Source organism: Apis cerana, linkage group LG2 (assembly GCF_029169275.1).
Source record: "Apis cerana isolate GH-2021 linkage group LG2, AcerK_1.0, whole genome shotgun sequence".
Classification (NCBI taxonomy): Eukaryota; Metazoa; Arthropoda; class Insecta; order Hymenoptera; family Apidae; genus Apis; species Apis cerana.
In genome coordinates, this window is record NC_083853.1 from 9,113,196 (window position 1) to 9,140,502 (window position 27,307).

Sequence of the window (27,307 nt, forward strand, 5' to 3'; positions counted from 1 at the left end):
TTTCTCCTTATTTCCTCAGCCCAAGTAATATCAAATTTTATCCAACGCGATATTTTATGGAGAATGGAACTCCTCAGAAATTGTTCTGCATCTCTCGTATCCGATGAGCCGGCGCAGTATGACTCGAAAGCGTAGATATAACGAGTAAATAACGATAACAAAACCAGTAGCTTCGCCCTGCTGGCTTGTCGTATTACGAACCTCTACGGAACTGGTACACGCTCCGAGCTCTCGTTACAGAGAGATGCTCCTCGTCTGATCCCTCAGACATCACGGTCACCTGGCCCCCGTACACGAGATATCGACAATACCTTACGCGTTGCTTCCAGCTGGAAGACACGCTAACGAGACATTGACGACATTTTCCATGGGATGAAAACGCGGACGTGGATGATTCGCGACGCGGGGATCACGTCGAGTATTCGGCATGTTTTGTACGGATTCCCCTCATTACCGGGGGCGGGGGGTTGGGATGATGTCGCAGCGGAGACGAGCGTTCCATTCGAATCCGACGCGCTGCGGTAACGAGCTCCGTGAGCTCTCCATCGATGGAAAATGTTGATGCCGGAGACGAGATGCTCGCCGTCATGCGAATTAAGAAGGATTGTCGAAAGGGAGTCTTGGAAATTAGTGTATCGTTCTCTCTATATATATTAACTTTCTTGAAGTTTAACCCTTTCGAGAGAGATATTTTCTCGATATTTTTTTTATACGAAAGTTATATTGATCAAATTAAAAACCCGAGCGTTAGAAAGAAGAAATGACACGAATCTTGCTTTATTTTTTTTAGTTTGGGAAAATAGCGAGACGAGAAAAATGTTTCTTCGAACATTCGAACGGTCGATCTCCACGGTGTATCTCTAATGGTTCGCGTTTCTGCTTTGTTACAGAGCCCTCGATCTGTGCAGCGAAGGTAACAAGAGCACGGACAAAAGGCCCCACGGAGGACGTTTCTCGAACGAAAATCACGGATTGAACCGAGGTCGAAGCGCAGAGGTGTTCGCGCAGAAACATCGGATCGTGACACGCCTTTGTGAAGGCGTCACTGGTGCCGAGAGCTCGCGGATTTCTCATTCACGTTGATCGTGCACGCGTATGAAACGAAAAGAAAAAAGAAAGAAAAGGGGTGGAGATAGCGAGAACACAGAGACACCCGGTGCAAATCAAAAACTGGCGCGGAAATGAAGATTCTGCAGCGATGAAAAGTGACTCGGGTCGCGAACTTCTTCGCCGTTCGTGAAAAACAGGAACAGGCGGGTATAAAGTGGCGCTAATTCAAAAGTTTCTCTAATTTAAAAGCCGATAATACCACGGACAATTTAACCGCGAACGTCGAAATCCGCGAAAACAGATGCCCCGGTTCACGGATCATTAACCCCTCCGTGCCTGTGTGAAATCGCCACGAGTTTAGATTACTTCTCGCTGGGCTAATTGCTCGCAAAACGATTCGACCCGTTCAATATTCGTTCCATCTTATTTTATCGTATATATATATATATAAAAAATAAATTTAATGCATTCGAGACGAAATTGCTCTAGCAGGGTGGAACGGGGGAGGGAGGGGACGGACAGTTGGAAAAGTTGAGTTTTCGAAACAAGAGAGGGAAAAAAAAGATCGAATTTAAAGTCGCGTCATAAAAGTGAAGTACAAGTGGGTTGAAAGTTTGATGGATGATAGTTTTTCTTTCTTATTTCTTTCTTTTTTTTTTTCTTTTTTATAGAAGAGATAGAAATAAAATCGAAGACACGGCGGATCGGTGCGCGATAGAAGGGGAGAGGAGCGCCGGGGAAGACGATGGGTGAAGATGATATTAAGGCAGAGGACTGATTGAAAACGTGGGAAATGGCGATTGTCGGGGCTGTTAGTGAGATGAGTGCGACACGTTTGAGTGTATGGTTCGCCGCTGTTCTGTTCGTTGCTACGACTCTCGTCGATTCCCAGGTCACATGGACGCCGATCTACGTGGGCACCTACAGTGAGTATCTTTTCCCTTCTTTTCTCTAATCTTTCGTAAAGTCGTATATCATAAATCGCGTGAACGCGTTCGATGAAATTGGATGGAGCGTTCTTTATTGCTTATTGCATCTCTCGATTATCGGGGGGGAGAAGGGAGGATGGGGAGAGGAGGGGAGGGAAAGAGTAAAATTGACTTTATTAGTGTTCGTAATTAACTTGCGCTTTAACTTGCCCTTCCGTCACACGGCAATGTTTCATTGTTCATTAAAAAATTCATTTAGATGTATATGAATAAAAGTATGGGTTCGTGAAACGCGGGTGCTCCATCCAAAGCACGAGCGCCTACTTCAAAGAAAAGATTCATAAAAGTGGGAACGAAAATTGTTTGAAACTTGACACGTGGATAATTACCATTTTCTATTAAAATCTCGTTTAAATCAATTTTCATTTCTAATTAAAGGGACTCATATATTTTTTTCGAGTTAACGCGGTGATGAAAGGGGAGGGGAGGGAAATGTAAAGAGGCGGGAATAAAAAATTAAAAGAAGTACGCAACGGCGAAGCTCTAGAATTAGAATTTTCATTAAAACGATTCAAAATTTAAATAATAAAAAAATTGCTATAACATGATTAAATCAGGGGATTTCATCAATCGTGCTCGAATCATTTTTCAAAACAAGTTTCCTCTCTACTCTTTCCTTCTCCCGTATAAAAAAAAATACAACGAAGAAATTTTTTATTCGGGAATTTCAAACCCTGCCCGAGTTCGACGTAATTTTTACTCCTCGCGTCCCACGACTCTCGTAAACCAGTCGAATTAACCACTCGTTAACTAGAGTCGCGCTAAATTTCATCTGTACTCTAGTTGCCGACGCTGCGCACGTCGTCTAATTGGTGATAGCGGCAATCTCGAGGGCGTTTAAGGTCCATGAAAAATAAGGAGGGGAGAGAAAGGTGGAAGATTCTCCATCCACCTGTGTAAACCGGTCTCATCGTGAAACACATCGAGTAACGTCGTTCATTCATAGCCTGTGCCAACCGATTCATATTCCACGGAGGGGGAAGAGTGAGAGGGACGCGTTTCTCACGCGCGAGCAATTTCTCCTCGGCCGCGATTGATCTCGAAACGACATTGCACCCGTCTAGCACCTGCTTGACTTACAAATAACCGTATCGACGCGTTTACATATTTTCACGAGTCGTGAAAACCGACCGATTTTCGTTCCTTCGTCGTCGTGACAAACGACGAAAGTACGAAGCAAGGAGAATTGCAATTTTCAGTTATTCGTAGATTTATGATTCGTAGATGGTGCGAAGGAAACAATTTTTAGAAATACGGCATCTCTCGAAATCGCAAGTCTCAGATTCGTCCCGAAAAAATAATAAAATCCAGTAGCCACTAATCGTGAGGATTGTTATTCAAAGTTATTGGAAGATTTATACGTTGTCCAACGTGGTCTCATACGAAGAACGAATGAAAATATTTTCTCGATACACGCAAGACAAAACGTTCGATTCAACCCGTTCACCAATCCGACTCTCTCTTCGTCTTTTCCATCGAAGTTCGCCAATCAAGCGTAGAACAACCGTTTCGTCGGAAAGCTTCGGATTGATCGCGTCAATTAACTCGCAGAGCAAGCGCAAAGTTGCAGTAGCAGCAGCACCAGTGGAACTTGTACAAACGAGTACAATTAACGAGGGGGAGGGCGTCGAGTTTGTGTCGCGACGAGGATGGAGGGATGGAAGAAAAAGTCGTAACGCTATGCGGAGGGATGATTTGCAACGGCGCCGATGGATTTCGGATTACCGTGGACCGACTCCGACTGCTAATAACACCGATAACACCGAGTCTCGCGACTCGATCGCGACGACACGTGACAAATAGGAAAATCAGCGAGCCGTGCCGTGTTTTAATCAGGCGATTCGGGTCAAGTGTGGACGACGATCAATCCAACCTCGATCCGTTTTTCCCCGGCTTCTCGAGCGAACGATCGAGCGTCATCTTTCCAGACGTGCCCACCTAACACATCTCGCCTCGCTAATGAAATTCCTGCCCACGTTTTTCATCCATCCGTGACGATAGAAATTCGATTCAGTTGGCGAATATTTCGACCGGATCTCTCCGTCGTATCCATCACCCGTTCGTGAATTGGAAATGTGACTCGACCATAGTTTTCCAGATATTCGCGCGACGCGTTTCTTTGCGAGACGATTACTTTTATTCCTGAACGATGTTAAAGGATGATTCGCACAAGTTGTGTTTTATTTAAACGCGTCGAACGGGATGGTTCGAATGAACGAATCGTTAATTTAGGTAACAATTCATCCGTGCGACGTTCGTGATGATTTCGATCGATTAATCGAGTTATTCTTTTCATTTCCATCGAAACGAGCATACGTTTTCAATTAAGAATCGAACAGCATAATTCCCGAATTTTCGCCACTCTGTCGCGCGGTAACTAAAGTATTAATCGTTATAAAAGCGTAATCCGGTGCAAAGTTATTCGATAACGGGTGAAATTAATTTCAATGGATCGATAAAGCATCTTTCCAAGTAAATTCAGTTCCGATTGGACGCGAAATTTATCCTACGCTAATTTAAATATTCAATAAGCCATAATAACCATTCCACCCGTCTCCTCTTTTAATTCTCGCATCATCGAGCGGCCGAAAGAAAAAAGAAAGGAAGAAGGGGATCGAAAATTCATCGAAATTGTTCTTCTTTTCCAAAAAGAAAAAAGAACTGAAAAAAAAAAAGAAAAAACGGAGAATATAACTTGAAACAGAGTTCGGCAAAATTGCTCGTATTTTCCGCCGGGGGAATACCGTTTTATGAAATATTTAGATTTCCTTTCACGCGTTCAGATTGGATCTTGCCGGTTTGAAAGGGAACGGAATGGAAACTCGGTCCATTTATTAAAACGCGCGAACACGGGCGATTCTTTTCCATTAAGGTTTATAGAGATCGGTTGATCCTTTCGATCGATAACAATGCGTCACGCGAGGATCGAATTATCACCGCTCTGGAGACGGTATCTTTCACGATGATTGGGGCCGAGTTAGCGCGTCCCGGCCGTCATTCGATCCACGTAGATCCGATTGAAAAGTAATCACTCGACCGATTCCCCGAAAAGATACGTTCGAAATCAATTCTAAAACTGAACGAGGTAGATTTCACGCGGATACATCTACGATTACTACTCCGATACGAAGCCTCGCGATGATTCGCCGCGGTTTAATCACTCGTGCTATTCGATTAAAACAGAATTACACGACTACGACGTGAAACACGAGGACTTCGAGGATTGGGCGTTGATAAGCTGAAAGATTAATTAGTTAAAATTTGTGAATAGAGTTGAAAGTTGAACTTTGAATAGTTAATAACTTTGTTTAAAATGGTGGGATAGCATTTATTCGTTGGCCACCGCGGTTGGTTGCTCCTCCGTATAACCCCAGGTTAACCGCGGTTATTCCATGCTTTGAATAATAAACTACTTATTCAGCTAACTTTATTCTTAACTTTAACCGTTTGAATTTTGCCCATCTCTCACGACTTCAAATAATAAACTGCTGAAATTCGTCCGTTGAAAAAATGTTTCGTGGAAAAGTTGTAAAGGTGAAGGGATGATATAACATAAATACGATGTTATCAATTTCTTTTTTCCAAGTTTGTTTCTCTTTTAAGTGGAATTATTTTTTAAATAAATCCCTTAACTTGCAATAAAAAATTCTTCTTTTTAACTCGAATATTAATATTTATAAAATTTATCGTACGATAAAAAAGTGCGTGACCAAAGCGATACGAGTAGTTTAACTACATCTACGATCAGACATACCTAAGGATCAACTTTCGTCAGGATTTGTCCTCTTTTCTTTCTTCTTTGACACACTTTCCACACCGATTAGCTCTCATTCCCACTTTCAATACCTCCACACATCCTCCTCCTCCTTCTTTATCATCCTTTCGTTCGTTCAACCATAAAATCCTTCCAACCATCTCACACCCCAGCGAATCGCATATTCCTTCCGTCCGGAATAAGCATATCTTTCCACCCCCACCGCCCATATACGGGGAAACTTGTCGGCGGTTGTTGGAGGGTAATTCGGGGATGACCCCCGACCCGGCCATTCCACGCTCCATCTCTTAAAGGCCACTCACGGGTCGTGTGGGGAATTCGGTGGAATAATTCAAGCCGCAAGCATCGCGTGGATCAACTGTGGAGGGGGAGGGAGGAGGAGAGTGGGAAGGGAGGCTTGGAGAGGGGACGAAGTGGTGGAGTGTTAGGAAAGGGCGTGTTGCTGAAGACTCTCCTTTGCAGTTGGTTGTCGTCAGTAGCAGACTGTACTCTAATTAACGGGTGGAATGGGGAGGGTAACAAGGGTGGCTGCCGAGATAGAGATGGAGAGTCGTTCTAATAATTCGCGCGCGCGCATCTCGACGAAGAGACCAACTAATACGCGCGGCTCGTGGCGGAGAAAGAGGGCGAGAAGAGGAAGAAGAAGAAGAAGAAGAAGATAAGGTGAAGGGAAGGTGGAAGGGGGAAGTTATAACAGGAGGAAGACGTTCTCGGGTGTCGGTATCGAGCCTTGGCTCGAGGGGGTTTACCTTAAATGTTTTTAATTAATTACGAGACTACCCTCCTCTTTCGCCGCTTTCCTATTAGGTCCGTTAAGCGTTCAACCATTAACTGTCAACGATAATTGTTTAGGCTTACTTTATTTATGCGGACTTAATTGTAATAACGATTAATTCGTTTGGATAATTCTTTTTTTTTTTAACGATTCGTAATTTGAAGATACGAAACGACAGAAGATTAAAAATTTCGTCGTTCACAAGATTGTCGTTAAAAATACGCTTCGAAGTTGAAATTCGTATCGACGCGAGATCCAAATATTATCAACCTCTTCCCTGTTTACACTGCGATATGAAATCTAAAATACCATTCCTCTTCGCAAACTATAAATATTTTTCCATCATCGAAAACCTCGAACCCCCTCCCTTTCCTTCCCTTTCCTCGTTGCTCCAAAAGAATATGATTTCCTCGGGAAACGTTTTCTTCGCAAACATTCGCATTTAAATTATCCCGCCTCTGGTTGGCTCGCGTTACCAAGCCGATCGATCGCGCGCTTGCGAAACGCTCGCTTGGCCGAGTTGGCGAAAGTCGGCAGGATACCGAAATGAAATTCGACCTGCAGTCTAGGTCGCATCACGTCGACTCTTCTCTCCGATTGTCGTCCTTCGTTTCTCTCAAGGAAGAGAGGACGAAAGAAAAATGAATGATGGAAAGAGAGAAAATTTGGAAAAGTCGAGTCGAACAACGAATTGGTGTTCACTTGGCGTCGGAGTGGAAACTTTTCGCTGGTAAATGAAGAACCAGGTTGTGAAAAAAAAGAAGAAAGGAAAAGAAAAGAAAAATTTGTTGTAGAGCAGATCGTAAAGCAGGAACAAGAGTCAGCTCGTTCGGACGAGGGTCGAATGTTGCGGCCATTTTGGGTTGCTCGTAAGTTCTTACGAAACTGAACGGCCCTCTTTCGTCACGCTTTTCTAACCATCCTTTTCCTAGGTTAAGTGGCCTTTCCTCTACCACTCTCGCACTCCGTTCCTCTTTTTGCGGTTTCTATACGGGGTATCGAATTTTCCTCACGGACCAAACTTTGATCCGTTCACGAGTTTCATTACATTGTTTCATTAACGAGTTCCACTGCTGATACTGGATCGTGAGACGAATTAATTACACCCCACTCGACCAACCTCGAGCCGAGGCTTATTTATTTTATTTTTATTATAACGCCTGTTGCGGATTACACGTGGGTCGAACGTATATTTTATTCTTGATTAAAAAAGGGTGGCTCGAGAGATGATGACCTTCGAATATTAGATAGGAAGGAAAAGAATCCCAGGATTGGATTAATGTTTGATTCGATCCTTGTAGTTCTTTGGGGACCGTCGATTTTTATGTCGTATGAAAATTCCTCGATTATTCTATTCGTTCGGATCGTTTTCTTTTTTAACAAAAATTATACCGAACAAGAAAACGTTTGATTTGAGATTCTCGTAATCCTTTGGAGGTCTTCGATTTTTCTGCCGTATGAAAATTCGCTCGAATGAGAAGGGAGAAGAGAACATGGATCGTTGTATCGTTCCTTTTAAAACAAGAATTACAACGAACCAACAAGGGAACTTATTCAAAATGTAATTTAAAATCAGAGGTAGAGGGAACGCAAAGAGTTATATTATATTGAGAAAAGTTTGCGATGGAGAAAATGTCGGGTGTAGACGAGCAAATATAACGCGATCCTATTTGCTTTTTCAAAGAAAGGGCACGATGGTCTACTGCATACGGATGGAAAAGAGAAACGGTGTCCCTTTCTCTCTCTCTCTCTCTTTCTCTGTATTCTACCGCGTGTCTGCACATACAGGCATCCAATATTGATGATCGCCTTTCTTCCATAAACAATTCCGACCCAACAATTCCCTGTATTCGTGATGAAATGTGCTCGCAAATTTGAAAGGAAACTATACGTCGTTGTTATCTCTGGTGAACTCGCGCGAATACGAAACGATAAATTGGATATTCGTCGTGAAAATATCTCTCGAATATAAGCAGGTTCATTTTTTCGATCGATCAAATGGCTTCCGTATTCACTTTCTTATTATTTTACTCCTCTTATCCACCTACAAATAACAACTCATCGATTTATTCTACGGATGATTCTACAGACACATTGTTTCCAATTCGAATCGTGAAACGGCATCGAGTACAAAAATCATCAAAAGTAGAGAATCAATTCCAATTCGCGTACACTTTCAATACGTCAAAGACTCAGCACTTTTCGCTATCTCCCGAATTTTCCTTCCCATTTAACCGTCTAATCTTCTCGCGCTACGAGACAAAAGGCTAGAAACAGAAAGGAGCCACCAACAACAAGGTTGGCTTCGACGATTTTGGTGTCCGGCGCGAAGTTGGGGACCACGCTCGTGCCGAAACGACCAGCGAAAACAAAGCGGACGAACCACGTTGAGAAGCCACCTGTGTGTGTGTATGTGTGTGCAGTGTAGTTTCAATGGCTTGGACGAGATTCCATGAAGCGAACTGTAATCCTGTTTTCTAAATGTAACCTAACTTCGAGGCGAACATGTGTACGTTCCACCGCAACCACTGTTCGACAATTTGTCTCCTAGGCCAACACTCTCGCCCTACCTTCGTCCCTACCCTTTCTCCTCTCTTTATCCCTTTTTTCTCTCGCTCCCTCTTCCACGAATGAAGCAATGAAGCAACCGATTGTTAGGATTTTTTGGCCGATAGCTCGAGCCACGAAAGAACGTTGCACGCAGAAAGGGTTCTCCTTTTGAAATTCAACCAGGCAGATCAGGAAAACAGCAAGGTCGAAGCTTGCGTTGCTCCTTAAGCGGGAATTAACGGCCGCCAGATGCAACGGGAGATGCTCCGACCGCGTTGTTTTGCGGTTCTAATTTGTCCGACGACAAATTAGGGAATTACGAGAGGAGGATGGTGAACGAGGGAACGATTTGTTTGTACACGCTTGAGACGGTTGCAAGAGTTTCGTCGATTTAGAGACAATTTTATCGAGTTGACTGAGCTTGTTACCGATCCGTTCAATTTAAAAGGTTTTAAACCTTGTTTCAGTCCCAATGATATCGCGGAATTGTAAAGTAGAATGTCGTGTCTACGTTGGAAACGCGTTAAAATGTATACACTGAGCGTTTGTGAATGCTGCAGGGAAGGGAAATATTAGAGATAAATGAAATTTATCGTTAAATAATTTAGAAAGGAGTTTGAAACTAGAATGGGATAGAACGGAATTTCTTCTAAATTCTATGCGTCGGATTAGGTATTTCCAGGGGAGAAATGGCCAGAATTCTCGAAACTAGAAGTGTAACGTATTGCACGTGGTAAATTGGAGTCGAGAGAATTCGGTATTCCAAGAATTTCGGTTTATGACGCGTCTATCCCGGCTCGAGAGGTGATAAACTAAACTTCTTGGGAGATGTCGCCGCGTTAATGAAATGCCATCACGTTTTGCGTTAGCGTAATCCTTGCCTTTCCGACAACTAGAAAAAAAAACTGGATAAACGCAAGAACGCGCGATAAACTGTAACTGAACAAGTAGACGCTATCAACCCATTCCAACATTTTACCTCTCCTTAACACCAACATTTTCACGGAGCCACTTTCAATTTCAAACGGTTATGAAACAAGTCCAAAAGAAATTACAAAAAGAAATTAGAATCTTTTTTTTTTCAAATCAGTCACGCTACATATCTCTTCTCTACACAACGATATATATATATATATACACACATATATATGTATGTAAAGTAGATAGGTCGACATAGGGCGTGGATTAGAGAACACGATAATTTGCCACGTGAGTGGCGCCAGTCCTTGGGCGAATCGCATTACCATATGGTAATCATTGTAATTTCGTTATCATTCCACTCCCTCGATAGCGGTGAAATTATCTCCGAAATATAATATCTGGCCGGCCAATCCAATAACGAGTATGCACCCCCCTTCTCTCCCAATTAACAAATCATCCTCGTTTCCCGAAGACGAAGAAATTGCACCATTCAATTAACCTTTAGTCGTCCTATTAGTCGCGCTAATTTGTTTATCGATGTTAATTACCGCCCGCGACGATAATAGGTCGCAGATAACGCGAGCAATTATACGAGGTGGGGGCACACACACACACACACATACTCAGTTTGTCTCGTCCCACGGTGTTGCTTGCCAAGAGCTTTACGCCTTATAATAAATCGTGCTTAATCGCCGTCCCGGCGTTATCCAATCAACTATTTACGCGGTCCATTGTTCACGTTTCGTTAATCCCCCTCCCTTAATCCCATTTAACGTTAACCTCCTGCCTCTCTACATTCCTTGCTTCGTTTCTCAATTTTCTGTTCGCATAGGAATTTATTCTTTTTCTTTTGTTTTTTTGAAGGTTAAGTTCTATTGCAAGCATCGTGAGAAAGTCCTGCCGATGATTCATTGGATCTAATTATTCCGAAATTTTCACTCTTAAGAAAAGTTCTTGAAAGGAATACAGAGCGAAAGAGATAAAGGGAAAGAGAGGGAAAGAGGATATATATGCATTGCAACGAATCAACGATTCGTAATCTAAACGGAACATCGACAATAATAACCCCAACATTTCCTTCTCCGTCGACGTTGAATAGTCGTCAGAGAAAAAAAAGGAGAAAAACGAGAAAGGGAGAAAATTAGGCGCGTGAAGAGGCGCACAATTTCGAGCGCTCGTCATCGTTCGATAGACGGCTCAATTCGGCCAACGGACAATTAGTCACGGGTTCGTGGAATTGGCGAGGGCGATACAATTGGCCTCTCCCCGTCTCCTCGTCCGCTTCCCGCGATTCCAATCGCCACCACACGCGCCTATCCTCGTCGTATGCTCGCTCTATAGCAACTCGTCCAAGTTTCCGTGTCGCGATATTGTTCGAAATCTCCGGAAACTGCCCTCGACCGAGTGAATGCGCGCCTTCCTCCAACGTTCGCACTCTGCGCCCAGCAAACGATGGGAACGCGCGACGCTTAGCCCAATTAGAGCCAGAAGGGGGGATTAAACGATGACGATTTCGTCGTTGCGTTGGAATGGATTGAGAGAATCCGTTTGCTTGGTTAATTGATTAAGGATTAATTTTCAAATTGACGAGGAAAAGGAGCGAGAGGTGTTAAGCTGGTGATGCTTCGCGGTTGAATAGCGAGCAATTATCTTATTTCACGGAACTGTATGAATTTCTACAGGATAAATAAACTCGAGAGGGTTGTAAGTAGGAGGGGTGCAAGAAGATGGGATTCGGATTGCAATTAGTACACGCTCCGTATCATTTCGTTCGACAGTGGCTCAACCAGCGTACTAACAAACATAATCCACTTGTTTAATGAAAATTAACCGACGTCACCGCGTATCATGGAACACGCAACGAAGCGGTGAACCGTGAGACTGGGGATTCAGGTAAGGATAGAGAGAAAGCAGAGAGTTTGGGGAGGAGAGGGAAGGTTTGAAGCAAGGTTATGTTTCAATTTTGGCCTCGCAATCGCGTGTAAAAGCGAACGTTTAACAACGTGACGGGGTCGAGGTCTTAAAATATAGTTTCTTATTAAAATGAGCTGTCGTTCGTACCTTCATTACGGCAAGATCGAGATCTTGTTGTAATAAGGAGAAAAGATCACACACAGGCTGCGCGTAGATTAAAGCATAAATTTCACCGTTTATTGTTGCGTCGTTTAAAAAGACCCATCCCCCGATTTAATTTTAGCGACGCATTTGCATCGTTCAATTTGAATTTTATATAACCACTGTAAAAGCGTGCAAGTTCTTCTTGAACATGATATTCAAAGTGGAGGGAATAGGGGGAGGAAAAAGAAAAGGAAAGAAAATCGAAATCGAAGGATAATCCACGATCAATTTCTAATTATTAAATCTAACTATAAATCCATATAGTTTGCGTTTCGAATAAAGAACTTATATATAATTAACGGATGTTTCGCGATTTGTGGCTGATTTAACTCGAGTCGGCGATAATTATAAAGGATAATAATATCGCACGGTGGAAATTATATATCGAAAAAATTCAGGCGATCGGAAAAGAGGCGATAATTGAAAATATTTCGCGTATTGCTTGGATACCCGGCTGAAACATCATTATTCATTTCGAATTGTTCTAATTAAGCTCGCTTCAAATTCGCCCGGAATTAATTAATTCTTCAATAATTTGAAACTTCCATTCAGATTCCTGCTAATAAACAAAAGTATCCAATAACATTCAATTCGACGATCTCCACTACACGATTCCTTTCAATGTAACGTAACAGAAGGCTGCGAGTTCTGATAAGTTTCGATTATTATAAACTGTTCAATTAACGAGCTCGTTCGAAACTTATTCATCCGGTATTGAAACAGGCGCATCGCGCATCGATAAACAAAGATTGTTATGAATTTCTGTACGAGCATATTTCGTTATACGTGTTCCTTGGTCAGATCGAAAAAGAAATAAATTCGATGAAATCTCGAAACACAACAACGTCCTTTGTTATCGTCACCTCTTGATCCAAACAACGGGAACCAGAGACGAGATTACTCGTTTTTCCTCGACCACGTGAGACCTCGTGGTCCGCGAGGATATACCGTATTTCACGTGGCAAATATATACACGCTTCGTGTTTATTCGCAGGGCAAACGATTTTTGCGAAAGCATCGACGACCAACGAAGTTCTCGAAGAGACGAGAACTTTCGCGAGCCTTAATCTTCACTGCAAACAGAAGCACCGTTCGAAATTTCGCTTCGTCCTCTCGGCAAACTGCCGCTCCTCCTCTTCTATCTTTCGCTCATTTTTCTCCTCCTCCTCCTCCTCGTCACCGAAGAGAACTGCGATCCTTTAATGAATTTTCCACACGATCGATGAACTTGTCTCGAATAACATTTTTTCGTTCTTACGCGATGATTCGTTTTATGGAATAAGTTATATGGAAAATAGATGGAAGCAGAGAATAAATTATATTATGTTAGTTTTGGAAGCATGGATAGTATGTGTTAACGTAAGAGATTTCTTTGTGTATTTGATGATTAAGTAAAGAGGTTAAGAGGATAGGTATTCTCGTGATTATTTAATGTTGTTTATTATATAAAATTAAATTTATCTGAGAGATATCTTTATAAACCCTTGAGTTGAATAGTATACTAAAGATGAAATTGAAGATTCAGAAATATCTTCTCCCTTTTTCTTTTTTTCTTTTTAATTTCCCTATCTCTTTCTTCTTCCCCCATTTCATTACAAATCTCTGTATACAATTTATAATCTTCAGCTAAAATTGTACAGTTGAATGAAACATGAACAGAAGAGTCTTTTTTGAGTAAAATAAAAACAGATAGAATTTAATTAAGTATTTTTCTTTTCCATTTCATTGTTGTAACTTCAAAACTGAAGAAATCTATAAATCAATGTCTGCCCACGAACACATATTTTTCTAAACATATAGAAACTGATGATTATCGAAGCTGTTCAAGTATATACATGCAATTGGATCAATTCCTTAATCGATCAGATATCTTGCGTCTTTCAAGAGAGTCGCGTGTAAATTCTTCTCCTCGATTTTCTCTTCAAATTTCATATCCGTTTGAAACGGATCTCCGAAGCATTCTACCGTTAAACGCAATGTCCCGCCTCAGTTGCAAAGGGTAGACGTCGAAAAAAGTTTAATCTGTTTTAATCAAGGTTTATGCTCGAGTTGCAAAACAATTCACCGAGATGCAACCGAGCAACCGTTTTATCGATGCGCAGAGATAAGTAGCCGCTCGATGAAACCGTTTACGAACAGGTTTCGCAATCATCGGTATCACATTCGAGGCTCGATTTTCGATCAAGAGAATCGACGTCAGTTCGTTTGATGAAATTGTACGATCTTACAAATTCTTGTTTCTTCGAATAATAAGTTTTCATCGGAAGGAAAAGCAATTTTTCTAAATATCGCAGACATGTTTTTTTAAAAAAATTTAAGTAAAAGTTAATAATTTAGTGAGACAATTCACTCGTCCGTATCTTTCAATGGAAATTTACATCAACGCGTTCAATGTAACTGATTTCTATGACGGTTCGTCGTAATCTTTTTCAAAAAACGTGAAGGATGAAAAAGAATTTTCCGTATATCTTTTGCATTTCGCGCATTTAATTTTCTTCAGAATCGTGTTGCTCACCATTAAATATCCTCTCCTTCTTCATCATCACGCGAACATGGATTCTCAAGTCAATCAAAATGGCGCGAAAACACGCTACCATTTCGGAGTAACGAAGATCACGATTTTTGGAAGGGATAACAGTTTCATCCGTCGAGTAATATCCAACGATCTCCCGCGAGAGCGAGATGGCTTCGTAAACTTAGATTCGTCGATTAAACGGGGAGGAATGTTTTCTCGCGGAGAAGGGAAAAGGAGATGTCGGGCATCGTTTCGACAAATTTACCTTGGCCCAGTGGATGGTGGATGATCGCGCAGCCAAGAGTCCACAGATGAGATCCGAAAGGAAATTTCTTGGAGCAGGGGGAAAGAAAATATCGGGGGAGCAATGCGTCGAGAATCCTCTAACGACTGTCCGTCCGAATGAAAATTTCTCAACGGGCGGAGAAATCCTTTGACCCTTTTCTCTCGAGCTCTTCCGAATAACTTTTCAGAATACGTTCCTCTGTAATCATTAACCGTGCTTGTTCTCCCTTCTTTTCCAACTTTCCTCATCTTACTTCGGTTCCAGATACGTGGATCCTGCGCAAACACCGAAGGAATTTTTCCAACCGATAGCAATTCATCGGATCCTTAAATTCTTATCCCATCTTTTGTCTCAGCCATCTGTTTGAAGCAGATAAATATTTTACAGGGACGAGTTAAATTCGTGGAAATGTATTACGATGTAAGTAGGCGTCACTTTCACGTCTCCTGATAACTCTAATTTCAGTTTCGCGAATACGTGGAGCAAATCTGACCACTTTTCGGACAATCAATTTGTAACATACGAATAAATTGATATTTAATAACGCAGTGGCGCGATACAATTTGTATTTGGCCATTGTTTGATATTCCCGCGATAGAGAAAGAAAAGTGTGTAGATGGAATATTGAAATTAAATGCTCGGCACGGATTTATTGATTTATGATCACACGGTCGAAGAATCATTAGAGTATGTTGAAATTAACGCACTTGCTAATAAATATATCGAGCATAATTTCGAAATCGAATAATCCATTATCAGGCACCATCGCGCGATATTAATTCAACGCCGAGAGAGTCGAAGGATTATCGTCCTTCCATGCTGCTCGGAATATCGCGTAACGAAATAAAAAAAAAAAAAAAGAAAGAAAATCAGGGGTCTGAAAAGGCGGTATAGAACGAGAGACAAAGCGGATATAAAACTAATAAAGTTGTCTTTTCTTTTTTCTCCCGGAAGTCGCGATCGTTACCAGTGCTTTTGTCCCGCTGCGAAAACCGACTCGAAATATCCCTTTGATCGCCTCGTTCCTATCTGAAAATTCTTTCCTTGCGCTCGTCGCAGACTCGTCGGAGGCGTAGGGAATGGTAGCGTGGAAAAAAAAAAGCGTAGTCTTTTTCACCGTGATGATTCTCTTTCTCGGTTGTATCGAGTTCCCGGATTCCTTTACGAGCGATCGAACAAAAGCGTGGAATTAACATGTGTTCAATTTTCCTTTGAACAATGGATTGGATTTCTGATTTTTTTTCCTTTCCATTTCTCTCTTTCTTCCTTTTTTCTATTTGTTATTTGTCGTTTAACCGATATCGACAATCGCTGTGGTCAGTAATGGAATGGATACAGTTTAAAATGGATTCCCAACACGATATTTCGAAGAAAGACACTGTTTGATCTAAAAAATTTGAGACCTTCGTGATCCAAATTTTATTTCTCAAAATTTCCGATTATATCGTGTCAAGTTTTGATGAAGCTTTCGGTATAATGACAAAATAAAATTCCTATTAAATCTAGCTCGAGCCAAAATCCTAACAATTGCGTGACTGAAATTTAATACAATGTAAACGAGATTGGTATCGTAAAGATGTAATTCTCTTTCGTGTGATCTTTCTTCATCATCTTTACAAACGTTTCAGTAACAAATCTTAACTTCAATCTCACGACAGATTTGGATCTTCTTTCCAAATGAATCTTCGAAAGCTCGATTGATCGTTGAACAGGACGATCTCTTTCGGTTCGAAGCGAGGCAAGAACGAGATCCTCGATGAAGCCGAAGCTGTTTTCGAAAGTCAATTTTCGCATACTTGAAAAAGCCCCGTTTATAATGAGAAGCGAGGCGGCGAAGTTGAGAGACGCATAATTATGCAGATTTGTTCCGGAAGTGGTTTCTCGCGGACAGTTGAATGCTTGAGCGTATCGCGGCTGGGAGGGAAACACGTTATTACCATTTCAGCGAGCGCGGCGCATCGCATTGTCTCCTTTCGCGAGAGTGGAAATAAAGAAAACAATTTAGGATAAACACGTTCTCGTTGAGAGAATCCCGTTTATTTCCGGAAAGCCGCCGTTTCGACGCCGCCATTTTTGCCGGCTGGATGTTTTTTTTTTATCTTTTCCCCTTTCGAGGAAAGGGAATTAATTGCTTTAATCATGGAATCGAGGAATAAAGGAAATAGGAAATACATTTATTGAATTTTTAATTAACGATTATCAACTTTGATCAACGGAGCTACGTTTATCTTATCTATTTTAATCTTGACAATCGTAATTATTAATTTTAAAGGTAGTAAACGAAGGTTGAAACAAACTTTTCCAATTGCACGCGAAATTGTATCGTGAAATATAGTAATTTTCTAATCATTGCGCTATAAAAAAAGAACAACGCACGTACGTTTTTCTTTTCTTCCGCACGGACATCATCCAAATCGACGATCCATGTAGTCCATCATCCGCGGTTATTTTTTTTTCTTTTTCTTCCGCAACGATGAAGTTGTTTCCAAGAATGGGCAATCAACGTGCCATGGCACGCTGTTTACTCGCGTGCTTTTGTTCTGTTCTGATACGATGAAAACGGAGAAAGAAGCAAAGATCCCGGGGAGGGGAGGCACGAGCAAGGTAGCCTCTTTGAGACAGCTTTTCAACGCGGCCGAGTCTTCAAAGCTTTCGGCCGTTCCTTTCTCCTCCGTCTGGACCCACTCCATTTCTCCCTTTCATCGGAAAGAAATATAGAATGGAAGCGCAACACGGATGGCCACTTCGCGTCTCGTCGCGCCGCAAGTCGAGTGCGGAGGAAAGGGTTGGAGGCGTGTGTCGGCGAGGACGATTTCGGCGTGGAGCCATCATCTGTTATCGAGCCACGACTCGTCCTAAGTGCTCTTTCCAGCCACGAATGCTTCCTCGAAAAGCTTTTTCGGCGCGCGTGAAAGCGGCGACGACGAGAGAGAGAGAGAGAGGGAAGTGAAAGTGTCGACGACGGTCGATTGATCGGAAGACGGTAAGAAATGTATTTTTCTTTTTTTTTTTCTTTACAGAAATTTCTTTTCTTTACAGAGTTTTTTCTTCCTGACTTTTAGAAAAATTATTCAAAAAAAGCTAGGTATATAAAAGTTATTGTGATTAAAATATATACCTGAAAAATCTATCGAATCGTGATTAATTATTGAACGGAGGATGGTTAAGCGAAAAAACGGTGTCTCTCAATTAGATACGAGAAGCTAATATCCTCGAGTGCTGAATGAAAAGATTCAATGGAATAGAACGAAAAAGGGAAGGCGGCGCGAAATGATTATCGAACAGTTTTTCAATATCGAGGGGGGTCGGATTGATAATTAGCAGTTTCCTTCGACCTCTCGATCGACCTTTCAGAGTTTCCCTCTTGGACTTTATAGTCCAAGTTGGCAGTCAAAGTTTTTAATCGCTTCCGCGGCTCGAGCGGTGGAATGACGCTCACGTCCCAACCCCATGCCTTATTTGCATGCATAATTCTCCGCCGTAGAATGGTAGAATTCTGTCAATAATTTATTATTCCACCACGATGGAACGTGGCCCCGTCGACGTACCTTGAATACGAATCGTCGCGTGTGTATACACCAATCGGCCAGCCCCTTCCCCCCTCCTTTGTTCCACGGAGGAATTTCCTTTTAATAAAACGTGCCCTCTGTTCCTCGCTCGATTGTTGTTGTAACCGACGCGTTCAACAACAGAAGAATTCTTCGTGTTGAACGCATTGATCTCATTTGAAATTTCACCGTGGACACACATCGGCGAATAAGTATAGAATGGCGAATAATCGGAATAATCGGGACAAAGTGCGGGGGACTGTGCGTGATTTATTTGCCAACTCGCGATACACAACTCCAGGCTCGACAGGTTAGCTGTGTCGGTTAAACAATCTTCAAACAAGGTAGACAATTCCCAAAGAGGATTTTCATCCAGGCCGGATGAAACTTACGCCCCTGAATTTGATGGGACATGAAAGATGCGAAATCGCTGAAACTCGAGGGTATACAGAAGGTTTGTAGGGAAGGCAATCAGACGGAGAGGCTGTGTCTTCAAACTTCGGTTGGAGACGTAAATGCTCGTGATGTGTTGCGATCGTAAATCGTAATTATCGTACCTTTGATAAGCTTCGAAATTTCTCCGCTTAAATAGATTTTCCTCTTTCGATTGTTTTTAATAATTCCTTCCTTATAGATATCCGGGGATGTTTCGCAAGGACAAAAGCCGCGAAAATTACCATTTCAATGGGAATATAAAACGAAACCACGTTCGTGGAAGATTTTCCTTTTCATAGACGTGAAAATAAAAATCCTGGTTATTAAACGCGGTGGACAGTTGGGGGGCAGGGATTGTACTTAATGCTTGATCCGGTTGCTGCAACAACCCCCGTGCGAGTTGAATATCCCTCTGAATTCCAACGTTTGCGCATCAGCTGCAAAATAAACAGCATAATCCTGGCGCGGCGATAACTATAAGTTGAAACTCGATTTCCGCGGAAATCGGCGTTGTGTCTGAAAACGCGTGGCGGTTTTTAAACGGCGATCGTGAAACGTGGCTGGATCGCGCGAGTTATCGCCGTTAATCGAATATCGATTTTTCGAAATGCAAAAATTAATTTCTACGTTATTCGCGCGGAGGCAGAGGGCGGACAAAGAGCCGTTTAACCGAGATTGATTGGATAATTTTATCGGTCGTTTGTCGCGTGGCTTGAATGATTGAATTATCGAACCTTGTCACGGGGTTATTTCATTTTTCCCCCACTTCTCTTATTGTTTTGTTTCCCTCGATCGGGAAAAGAGTTTTAATAACGCAAAGTTTCGCAACGGCAATTCGTTTTGACGAAATAATACGAGGACAGTTTGTTACTTTTTAAAACCTCGTGTCTAAAAATATACATGTATATTTTTCTCTTGTATCGTACGGATATTATTAGAAATTTTAATTTCGAATATTTCACTGATTGTTTCGACGTTCCTTTCGCTTTTAAAACCTCGAGGAAAAGTTAAAATTGGTTCGATCGAAAACAGAGGGATTAGGGATTAAAAAATTAACCACCTAAAATAAAGTTACCTTAAAAACCGCTTTTCGTGGATTTACTTTGAATAGTAAACTTATTTTTAAGAGAACTAACTTTATTTCTAACTTCAATCGTCAAAATTTCATCCATCCCCGATCAAAAGAAAATCGAAATCTCATCAAAGCTCGATGGATTCTTTCCGAATCATTTGGATCGATTCGAAATTTCTTTCTTTTTCTTTTTTTTTTTTTTTTTCATATGAAAACGAGCAAAAAAAGCAACGAAAAAATATTTTACGTCTCAAACACGTTGTTTTATCCATCATAGTCGATTCAAGTGAAGCATCGCATCGAGTGAAATCAATGTCGCGGGCACGTCCCTATTTTCAATCGATTCCCCGTTTCAGCTGGTCGCTTCGGTTCAACTATATAAACCACCGGTCAACTTTGACGGAGGGAAAAATGTGTTTACCGCGACGAAACGGCCACCAGTTTTGCACCGTTCAGTTTGTGAACTTTTTCGCTTGTTTGTTGTACGCACACGAAACCACGAAACAGAAATTTTTACCTCGTCTCCTTTATCTTTCTTCCCTCCGAAATCAATTTCGATCGATCCGATTTCGACACCTTTCTCGATCGATCTTTCCACAGATCATCGGATCATTTTTATTAGTTTATTTAGCACGCTCTTTATTCGCGCCTCGGCTCGAGTTTTAATCGAAAATTTACGCTACTGGAGTCTAACAATTTGGAATCGATCCGATCGATCGTCCTCCTCTTCCTGTTTCGAAATTTACATTCTTCGTGATCATTCGAATAATTGGCGACGAGAATCGTGAATCGTGACAATTGGAATAGAAGTTTTTGCTGAGAAATTATTCGTTGAACGGGATCGATGTAATTTTAATTCGTGATTGAAAGGGAAAATTAAAAAGTGAATTTGTTACTTTTAATTTTCGTTTCTTCACGATTCGTGAAATTTATGAATATATATATTCTGTGAATTTTTTGAGATATATTATAAATGTTCTACTCGTAGAATATACATGAAGAATAATAGGATTTTCCATTTGAATCTTTTCCGTGCTTCATATTATCATAGTTACACGCAATAATTTGATTGGCATTAATAACGAGAGTGGAGGAATATCGCGAGCCCCAACGATGAAATATTCGTAGGTGTCTCTTCCGCGGTTGACTCTTCTCGTTTCGTCCAAATTCTCTAAACCAAACGTGTTTCCTTTCCGCTGGTAAATTCACATTCTATTTTGACGTATCCTCGACGAGCACGCGTCTATTTCGACCGAAAAAAGACTTGACTTCCGCTGAAAACCGGCACCTTCACCGTTTCAGATTAATAACGCGAATTCTGCTGCAATTCTACGAAAATTTCGCACGCTTGTGCACAGACTGTTTAATACGCTTTCTATTTATTCCAGTCGGATTTTATCGTCGAGATATTATTAAAATAAAATTTTCTGATCTTTCATTTCATTTCTTTTACATTCTTATTAAAATTAATAAAAATTTCTTTAATTCGTTTATTTACATCATCTCTCGCTCATCTTATCGATCTGTTCCAAAGTTGGAACAAGCGATGGACTCTATCGTAAGCGTTATGGATCTTTGAATCCTTATATCTCGGCAACCAGTGATGGGCAAAATTTAATAGTCGAAGTTACGAATAAAGTTCTTACTTCGATAAGTTAGTTCAATAATTTATCGTTCAAAATATAATAATAATCGCGAATAATTATACGAAGAGAGGATCGATTATAATAGCTTCGAATAAATGTTATTCAAGTATTTTGATAAATAATTATTTGAAATAACTTTATTCGAAATTATTAATTAGTCACTTTTTCAACTCTATCTGATTGACATAATCGAGCGACTATGATTCTCCTTACTCTTTGATGACAACGAAACGACAAAAATTTCTTTCCATTTTTTCAACTTTCTTTTTTATAAACAAAAAAGTTTTCCCTAAAAAGTTTTCGAAAATTCAACTGATTTTCCATCCACGAATGAATAAGGGACGCGATCCTCGGCCTCCTTTTCCACTCGAAATTCCTTTTGAGCGAGACTGTGCCTCGAACCTGGTTTCGAGGCCTGTAAGTTTGCAGGAAAGGACAGTTGTGATGCTCGGCCACCGCGAGTGGGAACACTCAGGATTCATATTATCCTCGCAACATCTGCTCAAACAAAGCGGCAGCAATTTCTGATGGTCAATATGCGCGAAACATCCTGAACGTGGATCCTGGAACGCCCTCCTCCCCCCCGCAAGCCCGAGGATCCGCTCGATCAACTTGCAAACTCGGTATAATGTCCGTTAATCCCAGGGGATTGGTTGCGGAGGCGGGGGATAACTGTCCCGCAAAATACAGATGAACGGAACGGTTCCTCGTGGAAAATATATCGATCTATGAACGCAGAGGATAGGTTTACAATTTCGAATATGGTGGAATAGGTGGATGAGCTCCTTTCAGTTTCGCTAAGATTGAACCTTAGAGTTTCTTGATATTCAGTTTAAGGAAGGATTTAACCTGTGGCTCCTCGAATTGAACGTAGAATCGCGGTGTTAAAGGAGTTTAGGAGGTCGAAGTGGCGATGTTTAGGGAGGATTTGGTTTTCTGTTTCAACTGGTTCAGGATTAGAATTGATTTGCTGAGGTATTATGAATAAACTTTATCGTTTATATATCGGTTTCCTTGACATTGGTTTCCTTCGAGGATAGATACAGATCGCGATGTATTAATTTATTATATAAATGAAACTACGTTCAACGTAACAGTAGTGTATTCCTCGTGCGAGAGAACACGTAGTTCGAATCCTAGCATCGATTCATTTTCAATAGAGTATGAATAAACTAGAGATTCTTTCACCAGCCTACTAGAAAAGATTCGAGTCGTGCTCGTTGAAATTCGAGGCAACGATAGAAGAACGCCGTAAGAAGAAAATAATACCACCATTCACGCATTTATTTACGAATCAACTTTGAAAAACTCTTCGATATTCGATAGAAGTTTCCTTTCCCGAAGCACAACTCGCCAGCGAACACCGAATCCAGTTATCTTCCAAGTTGGTACTTTTTCGCTCGATATAAACCCGATATCTGCAGCTGCCACGAATTGAATTCGCGAACCTACTTTATTACAAAGTGAGGAGAGAAGGATGGTTAAGGTTTCTTCTTTTTTTTTTTTTTTTTTTGATAAGAAAGGAATACGATAGATCGTAACGTAACATCTGGGATCCCTGTGGATCGACCTGGATCGAGCCACAATTAGCGGCTTCATAACTCGACCGCTTTGTGGAAATTAATTGGAAACCAATGAATGCGAATGAGCTCGCGACGACGTTAAAGTTTCACAGCGGGGAATCCGACCGCCTTTCTCTCTTACTCTCTGTCTCTCTCTCTTTCTCTCTCCTTTTCTCTCGCGCTATTGTCTAACCGAAACTCCTTGGCTAAGCCAATTATTGGGAGATCCAGGAACGGTGAGATTCGACGAAGCTAATTTATGCCGATTTCCTTCTGATTTCTTCCATTCTAAGATCCCTCGTACCTTCCAATTACCAGAATCCACCAAATCATTGGAGCCTTTATCGCGCCCAGCCTGCGTTCGTTGGATTTTGTTCGACTGGCTGGATTTCACAATTCTCGGATCGATTTTTCTAACATGCTTCTAATCTATATTATTTCCAATCATCTTTAAAAATTTTACGAATAAATTATATATATTTTTTTTCAAATACAGTCTATGAAATTTTCAATCAAATTTTTCAATCATCGTTTCGCATTTATCTGTAGAATTTTAGAGATTCGTAAAATTCACTCGAAACACGAGTGACAGCATCTCTTTCAGAGATATGCGGCTAATGCGACCATGATTGCTGTCACTTTTCCTGCCAGGAGATCGCCACTTACCGGTGTTTCGAAATGGAACGATTTGGGTAGAGAAAAAATTGGAATTGGATATGCCGGATGGAAATGGAAAATACGAGAAAATATTCGATTCCTTCGAAGCCTCGTAGAGGACACGCTCTTATATTCGAGGCACACTTTTCTAAAAAAGAACAAATATTGGTGTTTTAATTCCATTTTTCATCGGAGAATGTCTCGAGGGTAACTTCATCTTCGCGAGTCTTCAGTTCGTTGAATACGTGTTCATTGCCGAGATATTCTTGTACATTTTGAATGAAAACGTTCTCGACAAGATTGTTGGAGTTTTATTCGTATTACTCGTACATGCAATCGATGATTCTGAATATATTTCTTTTTCAAAAACTTTCTTCTTTTTTACAGTGAGATATTCCATACGAGGAATTAACTTAATGATTAAACATATGAATAAAATTAAAAATGTATAAACATTGCGTCGAATTGAGAAGTTAAAGATAAAAGACAGAAGAATGTTAAGATAAAATTCTCGTGTAAAATAAGAGAATATTAAAAAAAAAAAAAATAAGAAAAACATCAACTGTTACGATATGATGAGTAATTGAAAATTACTGGGACAATTATACGTCCAATTTTAAACTGTTTTATTACGTTGAAACGAATTTCGTGTTTTAATACAATAATTATAGTTTAATCAACGAATTTTATATTTCTTATATTCAAAAGTAAACCGCCCCCTCCCTGCCCATTAAAGTTTCTACTTGAAGCACAAAGTAGGGGAAAATTAAATATTTATAAATCCCGAAGAAAGTCAGAGAAGTTCACGGATTAATTTAGTTTCTCAGATGTTACCACCGGTGGTTGTCCGAAAATACTTGTGTCCCCTTTCCAATCTTGCCCCCGTCCCCAGAAACCCTGGAATAAATCGATCTAGGATCCCGAAATACTCGCGACAGGAAACTTGCGCCTGCGTTCGGTTAATGAATTTTTTAACACGATTTCAGAAAGAGAGAAAGAGAGACAGAGAAAGAGAGAGAGTGAACTGTTGACCCGGTTAACTTTCTGCCGCTAATTCTCGCCCTGCTAAATTTAAATTCTCCGTAAAAAAAAAATCTCGTGTGCTTATTCATTACATCCACCGTTCGCGATTTTAATTATAAAATATTCTATTGATTCCGTGACGAGTTTGGACAAAAAGATAGAAAGTGGGAATGAGAAGAAGAAGAAGAAGAAGAAGAAGGAGGAAAGAGAAGACAGTAAACGCAATAATATCTCGCTCAGTATCGTTATAAATCGAGAGGAGCTAGAAATCATCCATTTTCTAAAATCCATAGTTTATCCTGAAGCGAATAGTTGTCACGGATATTTCCATGTAGGTCCCGGAAGTTGTTTACAAATCATGGATAGCTAACAATAGGATATTTTAGGGATTATCGTAGGGATAAAAAAAAGACTACCAAGGAGATTAGACGTGGATAGAAGAAGGACGAGTTAACTCGGTTACTCATAATTTCGATCGCATACACGGATGAAATATAAAACTTGAGAGTTGACCGTTTATAAGAACAGTCCCGACGATCAATTCCGGAAAAAGATTAAAAGTTTAACCTTCTTCCTCTCGTGCCCTAGAAACTTCGCTAACTAACACCCCTATCTTCTTTCTACTTCATCTCTTTTCCCTCTTCTTCCTTCACTCCTTTCTTCACGCACACACGCGTTCTTTTCTTCCTCGCCATCTTTTATTTTCCCTCTTCGGAATCATAAAGGGTGAAGTTTTAATTCGTTAAAACTATCCTGGATGAAAAGTGCTAGCTAGTTTGGATAAAGGGGTGAAAGAGAGTCGAGTTGGATGGATGCACGTAGAATTTTTTCTTAATATGGGCGCAGAATCTCGTTGAACCACAAAGGAAATCCTTTTGATTTTTCGTACGACGTTGTCCGCCTTGCTTGAATTTCACGTCTGGAAAGAGGTGCAAGATAGGAAGCGGGGAGGGGGAGGAAAAAAAGTGAGAAAGAAGGAAACGCGAACGAACGGTTCTCCTTTTTTTCTTTCGCAAAGTTTTTTTTTGCGGCACGATTAATTAGAGGCGTTAAAAATGGCACCGTTTTCCTTCAAGAGGTCGCGCTGAGCCGGAAAGAATGGGGAAAGAAAAGCTGGACTTACCCTCGTTCCTCGGCCATCACGACCTTGGTGATATAGTGCTTGTTTGGAAAGATCCTTCCATGGGAAGTTCGGAAGGTGACTCTGAGAACTCCGTGCCTCCACCTCCCTACCCTTATTCTTCCATTTTTCTTCGACAATTTAAGGCTACGAAGATAAAGTGGATGTAACGGAGAATGTTCCTCTTAGAGAGATTCCTGGAGCTAAAGGGGAATCATTCTCTTTAACGCGAAGATTATCAATTAAAAAAGAAACTAAAGAGTCGTGTTTTTAAGTAATGAAAAGAATAAAAGGATCTTAAGATCGATCGGAAGACTAAAATGGAAATTGCAATTTTACCCAACGCGAAATTGTATTATTCTTCGACGATTCGAAGATAACGAGGAGATAAAAATGGATACGTAACGGAGAACGTTTTTCCTCTTCTCAGATTTCCAACACGGATGGAAAAGTTATCAGTTGAAAAAAATTAAGGAGTTGCCTTTAAGAAGCGGATTAAAAAATAAAATACTCGATCCCTATTGAATTTTACACTCGCGAAATTACATTATTTATGCATGTACGTGTACATTCTGATTAATTCAATCCTGCAATCTTGCAGAATCCCAAAACGAGGTACCGTTGTAAGTTAGGAGCAAATAGAATCGCTAATGGCACGATTAGACCTACGATCAGATACAGACGCTACAAAAGATCCTCTCCGTCATCGAGGCTTATATTATACGAAGATTCATCCGGGTTAATTTCGTTCTCCCGAAACGCGTCTTAATCCCCCCCTCCCCGCGATACACGATTCACCGTAGATTACCCGTGTTCCGGGATGGAAATAACGATGTTGCACGGACAAAATAGGTCGCGTGGTTAAGCGCAAGGATTCGGTTCAGTTTCGCGTCGGAGGATTAATCCTATTTCATTATCAAACGATGATGGATCATGATGGATCGAACTGTCCCGTCCGCTAATAACGAAATTGAAATTTTATATTTGCGAACGAAGAGGCCGTGAAGATGTTCTCCCGTGAAGCAAGAAATTATTCTTACGTCGATAAATCATCCGGGACATTGACGAAGAGGATATTCGTAGGATAATTGGACGATGGCTCTCGTCTGAACGCGATTCGTTAGAGAGTTAGCAGCGAAACGAATTTATCTTTAATCAAAAGCGCGAACCACTTGTCCCGCTCGAATATAATATATCTATTGAAAACGGATATTTGTTTCCGTGAGATGGAATTTCGTCGATGGGCTATAAATTTAATAAAAATA

At 40.9% G+C, this 27,307-nt stretch overlaps 1 protein-coding gene across 13 annotated transcripts in view; it reads left to right on the forward strand.

Moving 5' to 3' along the window:
• LOC107996637 (uncharacterized) overlaps positions 1-27,307 on the forward strand; it is a 300,698-nt gene that overhangs the window by 112,146 nt on the left and 161,245 nt on the right. For 6 of the 13 annotated variants that reach the window (XM_062071011.1, XM_062071010.1, XM_062071012.1 and 3 more), the window contains one exon: positions 891-1,976. In XM_062071011.1, coding sequence (XP_061926995.1) covers positions 1,844-1,976 — 133 coding nt within the window. In that variant the 5' untranslated portion in view covers positions 891-1,843. Of the gene's footprint in view, positions 1-890; positions 1,977-15,775; positions 17,963-27,307 lie in introns of those variants that run through there. The other 7 variants (XM_062071015.1, XM_062071014.1, XM_062071005.1 and 4 more) reach the window with 6 other exon arrangements.